Below are 19556 nucleotides of genomic sequence, written 5' to 3' on the forward strand. Positions count from 1 at the left end.
GAAATCTATAAAGTTTCATTCCTCCAGGCTTTTTCTGCCTCAAAGCAAATAGGCAAACTTCACATAGTTATTCTCTGCAGGGAATGTAGTCAATCCTTCCCAAGATGTAAAAGCAAACCCTGTAATGTGAATTATATTTTCATCCAGGTGCTTACATTTGCAGGTGTACCATCCAGTAATGTACAAACCAGAACTTTGCAGGAATTCAGAGCATTGTAAATTTTTACACAATTATGCTCCAGAAGAGCATAAAATGGGCTGTGTTGTGATCTTTCCTTACTGAGACTAACTGGAACAGAAGCAAAGCCCACTTTATGCTCATGGTGAAATGCAGCCGAGCTGGGCCTGGTCACTCTAAGTTCCAGAGAGTCAACTTGACCATGTTCTCCTGTGTGACAGCAGTTTTTATTTCCTTAATTTCTCAGGTTAGACATTAGTCTTCAAAAGATAGGTAAATCTGAGCAGATGTAACATTTAGAAAGGATGGTGGTCACTCCACAGAAAAAGGAAGTGGTAGAGAAAAATCACCTTCTGAATGACAGAAAACTAGCATGGAGCACATGGTCCTAGAGAACTTAAAAAGACAGAGTTGTTTGACTAAAACCCCCCAGATCCTGAGTCAGAAACAGCTTGACAGATGTGCCCATGTTTGACATGATTCAGTGTCATCTTTTTCCTTACCAAACATCTTCTGCTCCCACCGTGCTGCCTCCCTGCCTGCCTCCCTCCCATTCCCTGTTTTCCATGTGGGTTCCCCCACCCAGTCACCCACATTCCCCTCTGCCTGAGGTTTGCTCTTGCCACCCTTTCTGCAGAAAGGGTGGCAAACTCTCACCTCCCTCCCTGTCCCTGTGTCCCCTCAGCCGTGTCCCCAGACCTCAGTCCCAAGCCCAGGGAGGCCGAGGCCGGGCCCTGAGGGCAGGGCTGTGGGGACCCTCCCGGAGCCCTCACAAAGAGCTCGGCCCACAGAGCCCACAGAGCCCCGGGAGAAGCCAGGAATGAACCTGAACGCTTTGTTCCAGCAAATACAGTTCACGGAGAAGCAGGCGAGGGAGAAGAGGAGCTTCATCCAACAAGGTCGGCCCCATGGGCCTCCCCATTCCCACAGGCTTGTCCTGAGGAGACTCATGCCAGGGAAAGCTTGGCAGAGCCAGCATGGCTGGTTCTTGCCACCAGCACATTTCTGTAAGGATGTCACTTTTACAAACTGAGCACGTACTCTTACAGGTTTTTGTTGTCTTGCAGCTAAATGTGACATAAATAGAAGTTATGAAAAAATTAACCAAATAAAAGAAGAGCTGAGCGCTGCAAAAACTAACTTAGAAACCAAGGTGAGCGGGCATATTTATAGTGTACATAATAATGAAATACATTATGTTTACAAATACTCAACCTATTCTTCCAGGAATAAGCACTTTCAAGGAGTGTGCTTCACTTGCTGAGTAGCCCAGCGTGGAGGAAACCTGCACTGGGCCTTTCTGAATTAAAAATGTGTCCATCAACATCCTTCCTCCCACAGATCTCACCCTTGGGGCTGGCCCTGGCTGTGTCAGGGCAGGCTGATTTTTGGGCCATACCCTGTTTCAACAATCCTGCAACTTGTTACAGCACTTTCCTCCAGCGTGCAGGACACATCCCTTGGTTGCCCAATGCCATTTATTAATGGCCTTTCACAGAAAATATATGGAAACATTCCCTGTATTTATTTCACAGGATCTTGAGTCATATAGTGCAGATCTTCCTGTGAGCTTACAGTTAAGGCTTACAAGCCCTAAGTGTTTTTCTGGGGAGGCCAAAGACAGAGGAAAGTTTCTGAATCTTTTTAGTGATTTTATTACTCTTTCCATTTAATCAAACTGCAGATGTATTTTCAGATTAAGCCACCAGTTTTGCAGAGTTTTTCACCAACAACACCTGTGGTTGCGAATTATTTAAAAATCCATTTGCTTGTGTCTGAAAATTAAGTCTAAATACCCTCCCCTGTGCTCTTAAGTGTCCGTGCTGACAAAATGTGTGTTCACAACAGGAAAGCATGTGGAGCCTCCTTTGAAGTCAGAGCTGTTGGATTCTATCATGTAAATAAACAACTTCAAGAACTTTTGGGAGATTGCCTCATCTAGTTGTGAAAATAAATGTTTGGGGGATGATTTTCATCCTTCCTAAAATAGTCTCTTCTGCCTTCTATAATGGACTATATAATATATATACACATGTATATGTATATCTATACCAACATTGCTGTGAAGGGATCAGAATAGAACTCATTTACAAATATTTACTGGTTGCAGATTGAGACTATAATCATGCAGGCAGTTATTCAGACACTCACAATTACGCATGCCACAATCTCAGAGCCCAGAGGTGCTTTAAAACAGTATCTTATTTATCCAACACAGATTATATGTGGATTTTGCTTGTTAGGTGAAGTCCTCAGTAATCTTACTCATAAGTTTATTTATGAACATCACAATTTTATGTTTATGCTACTAATTTGTTATTGATGCATTGTGATTTATAATCAAAGTTTATGTGGTAGGTGCAGGAGGTCCCAAGAGTAGAACCATTATTGTAAATGACTAATGGGAAGAGCTGAAGAACTACTTCTAATTAAATTTTATGTGCTTTACTGACCATTATTAATGATATTCTCACTGATGTCCACAAAAATACATTTTACTTGCTTGCCTAGTCTGACATTGATTCATTTATAGATAGGAAATGATACAGAAAAGTAGTGGAATAGAAAAATGCATTTCAATCAGACTGCATTTAGGTTTAAAGATTATATAGTTATTGACATTATTTAAAGTAATTTATTTTTCACTACAGGAATTAGCTTTACATATGTCTGCAATAGTTCATATAATTCAAATAATATTAAATAATGCTGTTCAGCTAATGCTGTTCAATTTATCCCACTCCAAATAACTGCAGTTTTTTTACAAGCACACATATCCAACCACATACATGCTCAGCAGCTGATGCCTGACCAAGATGATGAGACTGAGTTCAGAAGTTTTTTGACATCTATTTCACACACACTGCCTGTGGTCAATCAAAGAGTCCTAGGAAATGCAATTTTTCCCTCTCTTCTCTAAAACCAGGTAGCATGTAATTAGAACCCAAATTACAGCATTTTGCTCTTTGTAGCTCAATGACTTCTTTAAAAAACTGATTGCAAATGCATAGATGAATTTTGGCATCTTGGAGAAATTACACTAAAGCTAGTTATGTACAGTATCACAAATACAGTGATGTAAGACCATCTCTTTGAATTCATATGTAAAATAAATTCTGAGCCAAGCATGACCTGCACACTTTGCATTCTGGACATATCAGGGATGAGGAGAAAATCTAGTCCTTTCCTTTCCAACTCTCACATTGCAGTCTTTGGGCATTTCATTCCACTGTCTTCCTATTTTGATCACATGCACTTTATCTGTGCCCTCTCCACGATCATATGCATTATTTAACTTTAAAATGTTTTAATTTTTACCACTGTAATACCACTCTTATTTGGCTTTTTCTGCTTCTACACACACAAACACTTGTGAATCAGCCTGACTGTTCAATTTAATTCCTGATACTTACCCTGTGCCTTTACTCTCTGCGGGCAAATCTTTGCTTTCCCTATTCATTGCTCTGAGTCAAGAGAACTTGACACTCCGTCAAATAAACCATTCCCATCCTTTAAGACTTTACAACACTTAGCTTCTTCCTATTTGTCATTGTTATAGTTTATCCCACCACATATCTGCACTTTGGTTAGATGATGATACAGTAGATGTGCTAGAAAAATGAGAAGTCTTCAGCATATTTTAAAAATGCAGTGGTTGAACAGAATACCCTTCTACCGGATAAACTAATGGTTAAAAGTAATAAAACTCTGAATAAACCTAGGTGCAAAACTGAGGTTTAGGGCTTGGGGGGTTTTGTGATCAAACTGTCAATAACCAGTGAGCTAATTCCCATTACTCTTCCTCAGCTAAAAATTCCAGAAATTGTGCTCAGAAAAACATCCTGCTCTGCTTTGCATACTCCGTAGTAGCATTGCAGAGTGGATGACATGTACAGCCATTCAGCCAAAACCAGGAGGCTGGACCCCTGTCCCAATGATATTATTCTGATATTATTGTCTCATTTGGTTTGTGAGATGGAGGACAGTAGATTAGGTTGGCTAAAGGATCCCATGTGGTCAATATTATTCCTGGAAAAAAACTTGCTAAACCTAGCAGATTTTAAAATGCCATTTTAGATGGACAGAGCACCATTAAATGAGTCTTTCACAGAAAGGAGACTTTTCAACATCTTAGCAGTATACTGAAAGGTTATTGAGGGAAAAAAAGAGCTGTTATGCTTTTGTTAGTCCAGCAGCTTTGCCAGCTCTTTTTAAACTGGATCAAGATCCTTATGTACAATTTCAGAGTATATGAAACAATTAAGCAATAACTTTATTTTTTTCCCCCTCTTGGAAGGTTCAGCATCTGTCTGTAAAGCAGTTCAATGTAGAAATTCTGAAGAAACGTGAAGACAGCTTAGAAAAACAAAAAGCTGAACTTATTAATCAAAGAACCAGTCTTCTTAAAATCATGGTATGTTTCCAGCTGTGATAGTCACACAGCTCTTTTCTATTGTACAAGAGCAATCAGCTTTAAAATTTGAAAATCTGGAAAAGCTAACATATTAGTCAGGAAATTTTTATTGGTTTTTTATATTAGTATATGTAACAACATAAACTTAGGTAAATTCTCACATTTCATTTAAACCATGATCTAAGGTAGTGTATGCTGCATTTTCTCTCCAAAGCTGATTTTATATTCTTGACTTAATTTTTTAATGTTTGCTATTGTATGACTGAACTCCAATTCTGACAGATTATTTCCTTTGTAAAAGTAAGCTATGGAAGCCTCACCTTAAATTGGATTGCCTCATCCACAGTGAAAAATATTGAAAAGGATCAAAGGAAAACCCCAGTGAGGTCCACACCACATTTTAGCAAATGTGGACAGTTTAGCAATCCTGACATAGCACACAATCTCTTTGATGCCAGACACACCTCACTACCTCTTCAAAGGTAGCTACTTACAACAAGTTTTCCAGTTCTCTCAGATGCTAACCTGAATATTGCCTTCCTCTTAACTTTGTTGAGGCTTCTGGGATCTGTGCATATGAAGAAATGCCACAGAGGAGCAGTCTTTTCTGCATATGTATTTGCCCTTTCAATCAGCAGAGCTAAATTTCAAACATTCACTACAAATCAACCAGTATTAAACCTAAATCTGTAGGCAGATATCTTTTTAATTTTAGTCATAGTTCTGCATCACCCAAAGTATTCCCAGTATATGTGTGAAGTTTGATATATAAGTTATCTTTTCTTTTTTCCTGTATATAGGGGTAATTTCATTTTATTTAATTTAGCCATCAATTAAGACTTCTTAGAAGAAATTTAATATAACCTTATTCTTCTGAATATTTTTTCCCAGAAGATTGAACTTTGATTTTCTATCAACAATAGCATTCTTGGTGGTTATAGAGGGAGTTAAAGTACGTCTGCATTCTGCAGAGGGTTAAACAACACTTTCATTTAGTTAATACCAAGCTAAAGAGCTGCCTTACTGTGCTAATGACTTTAAACAGAATTTTCTAATTTCAATATAAGAGTTGAACTGAAAATTTGCTGGTTCAAGTCTATAACATAATGTAGAGTTTTTTAAATGCTCTGTTATCAAGAATAGACCCTCCATTTTTGCAGGGAAAAATTAGGTTTAAAACAACAGGCATAATGATAGAGCTGTAGCTCTTATAAGAAAAAGTGAATATTTTCTTTACATTTACATTTTAAAATTTTATTAACTTTCCTACAACAAAATTAAGGATAAAAAACAACAGTGTGTTTCAGTCTGCCTATCTTAAGAAAGGCTTTCATTTTTTTCACTTGAATATTCAGTCTTCCCTTTCTTTTTTTCAGGCAGATGCAAAGAGAAAAATTACTGAAGAGGAAGATAATTTTACCAGAGAAATTACAGAGTTTAACAATGAATACGGACTAACAAGTAATAGAGATCTTTATATTAAAAAGAAACTCAAGACTGAAATAAATGATTTAGAGAATGAGGCAGCTCTGTTGAAAGATGGTAAGTCTTATATTAAAACAGTTTATCTTGGATTAACACACATCAATAAAATACAGCAGTTTAGCCCTGAACTGGAAGAGTGTGGTCTGACATACCAAGCATAATTAAAGGCGCTTCTGTTCCCTATCCTCTTCAGCCTTTTTGATGTGAGCACTGTGAGGAGAAGGAACCAACCTAAAGAGGCAGCTCCCAATGTCTAATTCAGCCAGCACAGAGCTCATGGTCCTCCACAGCCACTGAAGTAGGGTTAGAACCACCTGTGGTTGAGCATTTCCTTAGTTTCTAAAGAATTATGTACACAGATGGCCTGTAGGATTGGTTCTTCACTGCCACAGTGTAGCTTGATTTTCAGTTAAGGTACAGAGTATTAATCTCTCAGAGCACAGGGTCACACTGCAGGGCAATCCTTCCGCAAGGAATTCGGGGTCGTCATGGATCACAGACTGAACATGAGTCAACGACATCAGAATGCCAACACCACACTGAGACACAAACAGAATTCTGACCTCTAACACATGAAAATAATTCCTCACTCTATTCGGGGCAGTTAAGCTCTGAACTGGAGTGCTGTGCATCTCATTTTGATCTTAAACTTTAAAAAAAAAAAAAAAAAAAAAAAGCGTGGACCAGCTGGAGAAAATCCACATAGGCCCAGTGAGTGTGATCAGAGTTCTGAAGCACATGAGAAGGAAGAAAATGAAAGAATTGTGACTATTTAAGCTATTAAGGAAAAGACTGATGAAAGATGGATATCAGTCTTCAAATTGTATAAGCTTCCTGTAGAAAGGAAATAAATATATTCTCTATACCTATAGTGAATAAAAAGTAACAAATGTAAATAAGGGAGAGAAGGGAGAGTCTGTCTGACAGCTTAGGAATCTTTTTCTAAGAACAGTGAACAACTGAAGCTCTCTGTCTTAGAAGATTCCATTACCAAAGGAATTAGGAGTGTCCATTACCAAAGGTTATCAAAAAAAGGTCAAACCAGCATTTTTCAGAAACAAGAGGTACAGCTGATCCTGCCTTCAGGAGAAGAAGGCAGTAGGTGACCCCTCAAAGTCTATTCCAGCCTCATGATCTGTCAAGCAACAGCACTTTCAATTCCCCGTATCTGCTGTAAAAATACTGAAAAATGACTTTCCACTGGAGCTTGCACTTGGTAACACCTTCTTTCTTATTTCCTATGGCTGAGACACTTATCTACAACTGAAAAGTCTCTATTTTGTGTCAAGTGCTACTTTTAGCATTTAATTGCTACATATTCAGGCAGAGCTGGGCAGTTAAATGATCAGTAGTACCTGGAGGGTGACCAAAATTCTTCTCTAAGTTCAGTTGCCATCTCAGTTTCATCCTTTAAATGCACAACTTCTTTTAGTTTGGTACACTCCTGGGCACACTGACGACTCTGAAGTGAAAAGTTTAAGCAACTCATAACAAGAAAATTATGTGAGGACCTCCAATTGGTAGAAAAACAATCACAATTAATTCCAGATGCTGTCTAATAGTAAGGTTCAAATATATATAACACCAAAAATACTAAGAAGGGCTTTTTTTTTTCAGTCCTGCTGAGACATGTCTGTTCTCCACCTATTCAATCAGTCATCTTCCTTTCTTTATAGCTGAATTAACTGTAAAGCAAAACATTCTTTTTATGCCCAGACAACAAAATATGTTGAATAGCTCAATAACATTAAAAAAATCCTTTACTTTCATGGCTATGAATACATTATATGACATAATTTCCTGTTAACTGTGTTAGATATGAATTATTTTAGTTTTTTTTTTGGTTTTATATTTCAGGTTCTTTTGACTAGCTGAAGATTGGTAGAAGTAGTTAAGAATATTTAAGATTGCATCATGAATGCTAAAACTGCAATGCATTTTAATTTTAAATGTATTTTTTCTTAGAAATGGAGTCAATGGAACATAAAAATGTTCAGTTAAATGCACTCCAGCTGCAGAAGAATGAATTAAAGCAGGATTTATTTACTCTCCAAAGTGAGCTCAAAGGTGTGCCTGATAACTATTTCTTGTGATAATTATTTCTGGCTTGACAAATGCTTTTGAAAAAAGTTTTCTGTCAATTTTGTCTTGCAAAAGTAATCATAGTAACAATATTTTAATTTATTTTTACAATATGTAATACATAATTTTTAAACATGATTATAACAAATATTATGGATTTCAATGAGTTTTAATTTAAATGTCATTGATACTGAGGTCCAGAGATCTGCTGAATCATGAGCTGTAAATATCAGAGAGGGTTTTTCTTTTGCTGGTAAGTCATATACTTAAATGAAGAATTTAATGTTTCAAGGAACTTAAAGTTAACATAAACATTGTTTAAAATCTTCTGTGTCAAAGGTGATCACAGCAATAGGGAATAATTTGAAATCTGAATTTAAATAATGTAAATGACTGCTTTAGTATCTTTTGTTACTGATATCTAAGTAATGTATCTAAGTAACAACTAACAATATCTAAGTAACAGTAAGAGCTAAGAAAAGTAGTAAATATGGTCCTAAATTGCTTGGGAAAAGGAATGAAGTTTTCTAGATTGCGATATGTGACTACAATAATTTTAAAAAATAATTTTGTTTATTTAGGTGCCTTTACCCTTCAAAAATTTTCATGAAGAAATATTAGAAAATATAAATTTAGAATATGTAGAAGGTCTTTGAGTATAGATGATTAATATGTATTTATATGGTAATTCTGATTTCATGTTTAGACCTTGAGAAAGTAATCAGGGAAGCAGAAAGAATGACCAAAGATTTAGAAGCAGAAAAAGTCCAAGTCACTGAAAAACCTCAGACTGATCCTGAATGTTTAAGGTAAAAGCGTCACATTAATTAGTTCTTAATTCAATTTTAGGAGTGTAACTGCAGTCTGTTCTTGGTAACAATGCCTATTTTACCTTTCATATACAACATTCCTTCTGCAATCAGCAGAACCATTCATTTTTTATTAGTCAGCCCCAAGTCCTGTTTTTGATTGCAGCGTATCACCCTTACATAGACACCCCAATGAACTCAAAACTGCAAGTGTTTGCAGGGGTGTCAGTCAAACCCAGAGCAAGAACAAGCTGCTGCTGCTTGGGTGGAAGATCAGTTCCTGAGGTCTTGTAAAAGTGGTGGTGGGGCACAAAGCACCGATGAACTACCCAGTGCTAAACTTATTTCTGCTGCCTGGCTGTGCAGAGTCCATTCTAATGAACTGGGCTGGCTGCAGTAACCCCCTTGGGTAGCTGGGGCCTCTGTTGGAGCAACTAAATGCAGATTTGTTTTCTCTCTGTTCTCTGCTATCTAGTTCACCTTCTAATTAAGCTGGTTTAAAAAAATTTTTGAAGACTTAACCAAGATAGAAGAGTCTATCCTTGCACAGTCTCCCTTAACAGTGAAGTTTTCTTCTCAGGAACTGAGTGGTGACAGTTCATTTCTTGTCAGTTTGCTTAAATGAAACACTAAGTTTTCACTTCACAGAAAATAATGTAATTTTTTCTTTTTTTCATCTCCGAATGCAGAAAGCCTCATATCACAGAACTCACCACCTTTTTCCTATTTTTGATAGTCCAGATGGAAGTGCTTGGGAATATTTAAAAATAATTAATATACAATGCAAAGGAACTCCTCTTTAAAAAGCAAACCAAAAGATTCTCTAACAAAAATTAAGGAAAACACAACTTATATGACCATCACAGGGTTTATTCCTATATATCCCTAAGCTTTTGAAAAAATAAATAATAATAGTGGGGATTTTTTTGATCTGAAAACTTTCAATGGAAAGTTACAACTTTTCAGAGAACCCTGAGAAATTTTCTGAAAGACGATTTGGTAATGACCCATTTTTTGCTGAATATTGGTTTTTGAAAGAAAATGATATATCAGCCCTATTACTAACTCTCTTCAACCTCTTACACGGTGTTGAGACATGGCCAAAATCCCCTCAGCATAAAAATTAATTAGCTCACAATCCTGCATACAGTAGCAAAAAATTTGCATTCAACATATACATAGAAGACACAGTGTAAATAATAATAACAGTAACGATTCTCCAGGACAGCACATTATATTTCACTCCTTTACATTATTCATTCAATCATGATATATTGGGGTTGGTGATACACGAGGCTGTCAGCTTCCTTCCAACTAACATACTTCCCTTGGAATAGTTTACTGCCATGATGCCACTGAATATCCAAATTTGTGTAATTAGTTTTCTAGAGTAGGTTTCCTGTGTGGAAGGTACAGAAGTAGCCAATATTATCATACTTTTAATCCCCAGCTCTGCCACTGAGATGCTAAGGATCAATCAAATCCATGTGTGTCTTTCTAGGCAGTGAAATTTACTCACAGCTCTTCAGAATGACACTTTGGTTTTCTCTGGGTGTAAAACTGGATGAAACATATTAAATTCTATTAACTGCAAAATCAGCAAGTGTCATTTACAACCAAGGCAAGAAGGATGATGAGATTTTCTTATTTCATGAAATGCCTCCTTTTATGGTCAAGATAAGCTAACATTATTTGATAGTTGCATGTAGTGCAAAATTTAAAGTGCTCCTATGCTATCACCACTATCACAAAATGCAAGCCCTTCTTGAAGTCTAGTAATATACTGAACACATTTTCTTAAAATTGAAACATTTTTTTTAATTTCAGATACTGGAAAAAATTTAAGACAGATTTGCCTAAATCATATTTTTATCTTGCACTTGCTTTTGATCAGAAAAGCTCAGTGCTTCACAGAGAGAGATAGCCCTGAAAAAGTTAACTCAGATGCCAGAAGCAATAGAGCTGTGCTGCTGTATTTCCATGTCAGCACTAATAGATTCTGCTTGTCAGTGGAGCCAAGCAGACAATCCTCATTTGACTGCCTCTCTATGTCACTGCTGGGCTCTTTAGAACCACCCCAAACTTTATCAGACTCATACAACTCCAGCAGTTGTTTGGTTTTTTGTTTCGTTTTTATTTTTTTTTCTATTTAACAAAGCCTACTCATCACTTCTTGGTTTGAACTACTGAATTAAGAGAATGAAAGGGGATTTAAAGTATTAGACACTGTAAATTGTGCAGCATACAAATAGTCCCCTGGAGGGTATCTGATCACCTCTGTATCATCAAGAGGATGGAGCCAGAATCTGCACAGTGCTACACAGCAAGAGAACAAAAGGCAAAAAGCAGAAGTTAAAACAAGAGGATTTAGAGTGAATTTAAGGGAAAAGCATTTTTATCATGAGGAAAAGCATTTTTATCATGCTTGGAGAAGTTGCATAGTTCTCATCCTTGAAGATTCTCCTTCTCAATATATACTCATATACTGGTGTATGTCTTAACAGGAGTCAGTTTTGGTCATGTTAAAATCAATGTGATTGAACCTTCTGTGTCTGAGAAACAACTCTTTTTAGCCTAACAAGATCAGGGTTTTTATCCCCAAACAGAGTTTATTGCATGAATAGAATTCTAGTTTTCACTGACAATCATTTTTATTACACATAAAGATGATCATATTTTGACACATGTAATGTGGGGCAGAAATATTTTTTTTTCCTATGAAATAGCACAAAACCTGATTTTATTTTTATAGAGCTGGAAACCACACCACTCTGAGTGGTAAAAGTACCTTTTTTTTTGATGCTTCTTTAGAACAAACATGAGAGACAGTCAGCATCAATAACCTGATATATGTAGCTCCCAGATCACCCTGCAAGTCTGTTACTGTATCACATCCCTAGTCCCAGCTTAAAAATCAATATCAAAAGTAGCTGGCAAGGCAAGAATCTTCATTGCAATTAAGTATATATCTAAAAGTAAATTGCATTTCAGCTGAACAGCGTAGCCAGCTAATTCAAATTACAGCAATTCATCTTTGATCTGAGAAAAATGCCCCATACCACGTCTGCAGTTTCATAAAATTTCTCTCAAATCCATCAAAGAATTGCAAAGGTCATGAGAAGCACACACCAGTAATTCCAGCAGCTGTTGGAGCTGCTGTAGAGGCTTGTCCTGATCCACACTGGATGAAGAAAAAATCCAACCAGAACTGGAATGTTAAGCACTGATGTAATTAGCTGGCACCTTGCAAAATGCAAGACTCGTGATACAAGTGTGTAATTCAGAGAAATTTTAAAGAAAATGGGGCTATTTATTTTTCCTTTTTTTTTTTTTTTTTTTTTTTTGTTTTCTTTGGGTTTGGGTTTGTTGGGGGTTTTTTTGTTTGGTTTTTTTTTTTTTTTTTTTTTTTTTTTTTCCCTAAAGAGAGCTGCAATTAAGATCAAAAGCCTTGTTTTAATCATCCGTTCTGCCAATGCCATCCTCAACACAAAACAGCAGGAAAGAACTTTGGCATCAGCTCTCTGGAGTCTAGTTTCCCTGGCAGGTAGCAAGTAACATCACTTAAGTGGAGCAATGCAAGAGTCAAACAGACACTAACTGATACCAGTAAATTCCTATCTATGGCATTACATTGTTATATTTCTTGTAATTACTCAATTAATTATTTATCCTCTTTCACATTTTAATTTTAAATGTTTGTGTTGCCTTAAGTAAAACAGCCTAGAAATAATTCTAGTTGAAGTTCATTTAGACTAAAACCAGAGCATTTCTACCTAAAATACATATCTTTCAACCTGTTTAAAAGGTAGAATAAGAATAAAATGCTTCTTTGAAACCTGAATTTCTCTTCTACTTCAAAAAAGAAGTAGCAGAAAGGAAATGCATGAAATCTGCTTACTTTGTAAATAGTTCACAGCTTTGTATACATGTCTAAATCCTAAAAAGGTAGTATTCCTTCTTATTTTTCATAATCCAGAAAAAGAAACTCTATTACCAAAATTAGGAAGGAAAAAGTAATTTTTTCTTTCATACAAGTCATACAGGAAATATATTCTTTAGATCTCAACAAACTATTCATGCTAACAACAGACTGCCTAAGCCCCATGCATTATTCTGGTGGGTTAATTTTTTTTTTTGCAATTTAATTTGATGTTAAATTTTATAATCAGAAAATATCAGTCTCTGGAGTAATATATGTGGTTCAAAATGAGTTTTTCAATGGCAATCTCCTCATTGATTTTTTAGCTTTTCTTTTTAATAGCAGTGCCTAGTGGAACTATTACAGCTTGAATTATGTTAAAATAGCTTTCCATTATGAATTGCAGAATGGATTTACAAAAAGCAGATCAAATCTGACTAATGATGCCTTTCTTTGATAAGACTACAGATAGGTTAGACAAAGAAAATTCCAATACCATTCATCTGGATATTTATAAAGTATTTGATGCTATCCCCCATGGAAAAATATTAGTTAACCTAGGGAAGACATATTAAAAAAATTAAGTAATGAAATTAGTTATAGTAACAACAATCATAGGTCTGCAATTTAAAGTTCTGGGACTCAAAGGTAACAACAGTCACAGTTGGTCTTGCTTAATGTTTTAATTAAAGACTATAGAATAGAAAGTGTTTCAAGACAACATTATCTTAAACAATTAAACTATACACCTTGCAGAAGAGTCACTAAAAAGAGGAGGAATATAATTATGTACTATGTAAGTTTATCTACTTACACACAATTAGGAACTTCAATAACAGGTACATGGGAGCAGAGAGGTCTGAGCATACTGTGTGTGCAAAATACAGCTATAAACATCAAAAGAAAATATAGCTGTGCTTGAGATAAAAGAAGGAGTTATTTCCTAAAGAATACCAGGAGGGTGTAAGAATACTTTGTACAAGTCTCTCACCTACTTGTCAAAAAAGATTCATTCAACCTGGAAGATGAGTAGAGCATGGAGAGCCCATAAAGCAGAATGAAACAAGGACAATTCTAAATCCTTTTTAGCTGAGTCTATTATACACAGGAAGAAAGCAGTACATAACAGAGACACTAACTTCAGCAATAGAGTAGCCCTATTAATATGCCCAGATTAAGATCTTATTTTCTCTGTCAAATAGAAAAATCAAGATAATTTAACTAGAAGAACCATTGACCCCCATTTACTTTCCTGCTTTTCAATAGGAATCTTATTGACCCTTAAAAACACATTTCATTTCACATCTCACATACATGCTTGTGTATTTTTTCTTTCCTATGTAGCTCTTTCTTACAGTTCCAATGAAAAATAATCCACACAACTTTGGTTTGCTGTCTGCACAAAAAGCAAATCTCATCCTAGCTGTACAATTTACTTTAGTGTGCCTTAACCTTTCCATGTTTATTCACCTATTATTATATATTCCTTAAATATGTCTTGTGATTGTTTATGCATTTGGAAAATACCACCACACTTTTCAAGACCTCTAACTACTCTTATGAATAGGTGCCTGAAAGCATTCACAAAATGCAAGCTTTAATTAAAAGAAACTATGTATTTTACATTTAACATTTTATCCAGGACAGCAAAAGCAGAAAATGTCATATTTTTCCTAAAATATATCTATTTCTTTTAATTTGCATTTGATTTCCATTGTTATATTGTCTAGTACCTTCTTTGTGATCATGTTTCATCTTCTTGCTAGACTTTATTATTACTATTTGATCACTTGCTTAATTTTATTATCCTTCTGCTCCATCAAGCACAGACTTTTAAATTTAATTGTGTAACTCAAGTACTTGACTTTATATTTTGGGATACTGTATTCCATTTAGAACTTGTTTTTTTTTTTCCTCTTCCTCAATCAGTTGATAATAGTCTGAAATTTATTGACTTCTCCAACTGTATCAATAGCATATTCTGTTTAGTAGTGTCAGCAAATTGTAAATACCAGCAAAATCTTGCTCTCACTGTAGAAACACACACGTTATTTAAACCCAGTCTTGAACTGACAGAATTACCTCAATGTCTTGCCTCTACTTGAGCTTGAGACAATAACCTTAAGTCTTCAATACTTTTCTTCAGTCCCAATAAAGTCTTAAAACATTGATAAATGTATCTCCTGATGTTCACAATGAAATCCCAGAAAATCAAAATATGTACTCTCAAGTTACAAATAGCTTCTTAAGGAATTTCATTTTGTACCATTTACTCTATGCCCTGTATATCAGTGTCAAACAATTCTGTTTTATAACACACCACAATGTTTCCCCTCCAATTTACGATTAAAAAATAAAATGGTGGTCATAAACAAGGCAAAGACAAAAAGGAGAATATGGAAAAAAAATTGTGCTTGTGTCAGCTAAACACAACTAAGAGACAATCTGCTCCTCCTGCAATACCAACAAAAATTAGGTAGGGTCTTTCAGCCCTAAAAAAAAGTACTCACATATTAACCCTACCTTCTACAGAAATTATTTCTCCTTTAAGACCACTTTACAGAAAATTATTCTTAGAATGCAAGTTTTGGATACTAAAGTCTTGATCCAGTAATTTGAATCTGTGGATGATTTGTAGAGAGACCTGTTTGACAATAACATTATTTTCTTCATAGTTCAATTTATAATACCAGCATGTATTGATTTCAAATTATTTTTCCTCTTTGCCACGTGCATATAGAGCTGAAATTTAAGAAGAATGTGTATCAACCACAAATGCCAATGACATTTAATAGCTGGGCTCATTTCAGGGCTGCAAAATCGATCATCTTCAGTGATCTCCTCCTTCTTCATCTCTGTCACTTCTAGCATTCAAGACTAATGGAAAATGGGCCATTGATAGCAGAGCTTGGTCTAGGACAAGATAGCATCCAAAAATGCTGATGTTGTTTTCCCACCTACTTGATTTAAGGCTAGGTTTAGCTATTGCAAATGTGGCATTTCAGCTCCAGCTGTTCATTAGAGCCTGTGATACTGTGACTTGCCAAGACACTGTTAGTCCAGTGCAATGACTTATTTTGAAGCTATATTTTATTGTCAGCAAGGAGAACAAAATGCTAAAAATAAAACAAAACCAAAGGACATGGGGAGCCAAATGCTAATGTGATTTTTCAGATTATTTTTCCAAGAGATCTGTCTTTTTTGCATGGTCATAAAAAGAGTATAATTGTCAAATTAATCCTTGTTCTAGCAAAAGTTACATCTTTTTCCATTTTCAAAGGTGACAGAAAACCTGCCTTCCATCGAGACAGTATAGTTTCATGAGTAATTGGTTTGCACATTCAATCTGATAATGAAAAGATGAATATGAATATCCTGCTTATCTTAAATGTAAAAAGAAAAAACTGAATCTGCTTTCAGGTTAAACATTTTTTTTTTAATAGTTCCATTGTCTCACATTCCTTCTGGTAAAACTTCATCATTTATTCAGTAACTCAGGCGTCTCCAATGCATTAATTTTGTAGACTGTAACCTAACAGACAGCTCTTATTTTGTGAGTATATTATTCCTGGCACATACTGTAATTATCTAGCTTCTAAATAAGAAAGAAGGAAGACCTGAAAGCAGAATCAATTGATTAATGTAAGAATTAAACACCACATTTGAAGGAATGTCTTGTATCACCACTGCTTGATGCCATGTAAGGAATTGTGCTGTCACTACCATTAAAAGTCTTATAAAATATTTGAAATAAAATTTTAAAATACATACACAAAACGTTAGTTTCAAAGCACGTCATCAACAGTAATTAATTCACAATCCCAAGACACAAAAAAGCAACTCTACTGCTGATCTTCTGCTTGTTCTGTCCCTGATGTGGACCTGGCATGGACTGGTATCATTCCTGGCTAAAAAGTGGCAAACAGGCTGTGCATCACTTTTACAGTGTGACAGACCAGCAGACTGTCTTTTCCTAAAGTAAATTAAACTAAGTAGGGCTTTTGTTTGTCCCAAGCAAATTAGGGTTCTAATATCACGCTAGCAGAGAACACAGAGCAAAATAATGCAGAGACAAGGCAATGAAATCAAGCAGATTAAATCAAGATCACAAGCTGATCCTAGACCTTGAAGTGAACTTCTCTCAATGAAATGGACTGAAAACTAACAATGTATTATGGTGCAGTGAAAATTTCATTTCTTAAAGCATAGTTCAAAATTCCCTTTTTGGTTCTTGTGTTATGAGAAATATTTCTGAAAGAAGAGACTTTTACTCCTTTATAATACAAGCACATAGAGCTCATGCTTTTTCCATATTGATGGTAAGATATTTGCATTTTCCACAGGAACAGCAAAATTAACTTCCAGCCCATTCTTAGTCTGTTTTTCTAAAGCTGCACAGTAACTAAGCTATTCCTCTATTTAAAGATACATCTTTTAATAAAGTCATTTTTGTGTAGAAAACCAACTCTCTTTGCACTAGGACAGCTAAAGAGGTACATCTCTATAGCAAGGTCAAATAATTTATTGTCTATTATAGTATATAAAAGCAAAAATAGTTGCTACCTTCTGTTTCAACTTCAGAAGAAACAAGGTCCTGCTTTAATGCATCGGTTTAGCTATTTCATGACAAACAGAATATTTTCAGTCTGTTTGGATGTTCCAGAACATTCAGATTGTTTCCTGAAACTGTATTAAGGGTAAACAACTTTATCTTTGTCATTATGCTTTTCTTCTGACAGCCATGAAAAGACCCAGTATAATCTCATCACCTTGTATTTATCAGACTACTGAAAGCTCTGTCAGAGATTTCTCTGGGCCTACCAAGTATTAATTTAAACCACTACAGTCATTGATGTGCAGAGCAGAGGTATCTCCTTTTAGCAGGACTAAACTGTCTTTTGAATGGAGAAATATCTATATTAAGGTAATCCTTACTGCAGAAAAGTTGGAGAACTCCTGGCCGAGAGTATTGGGAAATAGTAAGTGCTGAGGAATAGTGGGAGCAGAGGGGAGAGAAGAGGAACAAAAGCTGGAGTTTGTGGAGGGGTGTGGAGCAATGCTGGCACAGGGGCAGCAGAGCACCCATCTAATCCAACATTCTGTCCACAGCAGAGGCTACAAAAAGATACCCAGGAGAGATAAGAACAGTAACAATGGTACTTTCTAAGTATCACCATTCCAATTCATGTGTTTAAATAAGGAAAATGATGACTAGTGAGGCCATGTGTCTTTCACAGTTTATGGAAACGACACGGTTCAGAAATTTGTCTAACTAGCAAACTTAAATCCTGACCAGGAAAATAGATCAATGAGGCTTTTCTCACACAAGTCAAATTGAGAATTGGGACCAAAGCTGAAACGAAGTTTCCCAGCAACAGTTCTCTGACCTGAAAATTTATTTGTTTTTGGACCCAGACTTAAGAAAGAGTTGGAAAGATGCAAAGACGATAGTTGGGAAAGTGTCTGTGAGACTCTTCAAACAGAAATTGAAATTCTGCAAATGGTATGCCATTTTCATTATATATTTTAAGTGTTTGATAATTTTAAAGGCGTCCTCTAGGATGATTGGCAGTGGTTTTAGATAAGTAGTTTTTTATACTATGCAGATGCCTTGATGTCCTCTTGATGCAGACATGCTCCAATATTATTTTGTTTCAGCTTATTTCCACATGTCCAGGAATATAATTTCTACAGAAAAGGAAAGCACAAAGAAGAATGTAAAGATATGCTTTTAGCACAAGAAAGATGTACTGGGGGGGGACTTATATAAATTGTTGGTTTATTGAAAGCTGCAAAAGATTATGCATTTAGGAGCTAAATTAATCTTTACCTCCAACTGCCAGTTAAATGGAAGATGGGAGTATGGAGAAATAAGATGATAATAACATCCTTTCATCTAGTATCTTATTTTGTCCACTCACAAATTCCTATCAAAATCTTACTAAAACATGTTTTTCTCTGAATGTCAATCCTAACTTCAAATTTCTTGATTGTCAGTCTGTGTCACAATACAAAGAGAAAAAATATTTTGAAGTCCCTTTTGGGAAACAAGGAGGTTTTAAAGGTTCATTTTAGAGCCCCTGATTGAGCTGTACAAAGGCACAGCTGCCATTACCATCAAGCAGAATGACAGTCCTGAGAAATTTGCATTACTCTTATAATCAGTTTCAAGTTTCTGTTGAAGTAATGTAACTTACTTGTAATTTGTTATTTTTTTCATTAATGTTTTCAGAAAGAAAAATAAAACGGCTCAATGTTTAAAAATTTCTCTGTAAAAAATACTATATACAAAATATTTAATTTTCTACAATTTTATTCTTTTTCTTTTCCAGAATTTATCACAAAAGAAATCTTCAGATAAATGAATGATATGTGGCATATAATATGGAGTGTCATAGAAGCAAGCCTGAGAATTTTTAAATTGTTGTACTCAGGTTCTATCAGATTTGCTTCTATTTTCTGTTTGGTTAATTCACACTTTGTACCTACCTTTACTTTTCATTAAATAAAATTTGATTCATTTAGAAGTGAGGGAAGGTTTGTGTTCCATCTTCACATTCAATAGCTGTTCCTCTATAGGTTCCTCTTTGTGGCCCATGGATCACAGCACCTGGTAAACTACACATAAAGCTCAGTTCCTACATTACTAGCTCTATTCTTTAGGTACTA

General features: G+C 35.5%; 1 protein-coding gene across 1 annotated transcript; it reads left to right on the top strand.

Moving 5' to 3' along the window:
* Window positions 1-403: 403 nt before the first annotated feature.
* CCDC172 (coiled-coil domain containing 172) lies at window positions 404-19252 on the top strand. Its single transcript, XM_038141644.1, has 8 exons — window positions 404-1077; window positions 1246-1331; window positions 4476-4592; window positions 5969-6134; window positions 8043-8144; window positions 8866-8968; window positions 18303-18390; window positions 19220-19252. Exons 1-8 carry the CDS (start codon window positions 999-1001, stop codon window positions 19250-19252), a joined length of 774 nt encoding a protein of 257 aa, XP_037997572.1. The 5' UTR covers window positions 404-998.
* Window positions 19253-19556: the final 304 nt, after the last annotated feature.

This window comes from Motacilla alba, chromosome 6 (assembly GCF_015832195.1).
Source record: "Motacilla alba alba isolate MOTALB_02 chromosome 6, Motacilla_alba_V1.0_pri, whole genome shotgun sequence".
Classification (NCBI taxonomy): domain Eukaryota; kingdom Metazoa; phylum Chordata; class Aves; order Passeriformes; family Motacillidae; genus Motacilla; species Motacilla alba.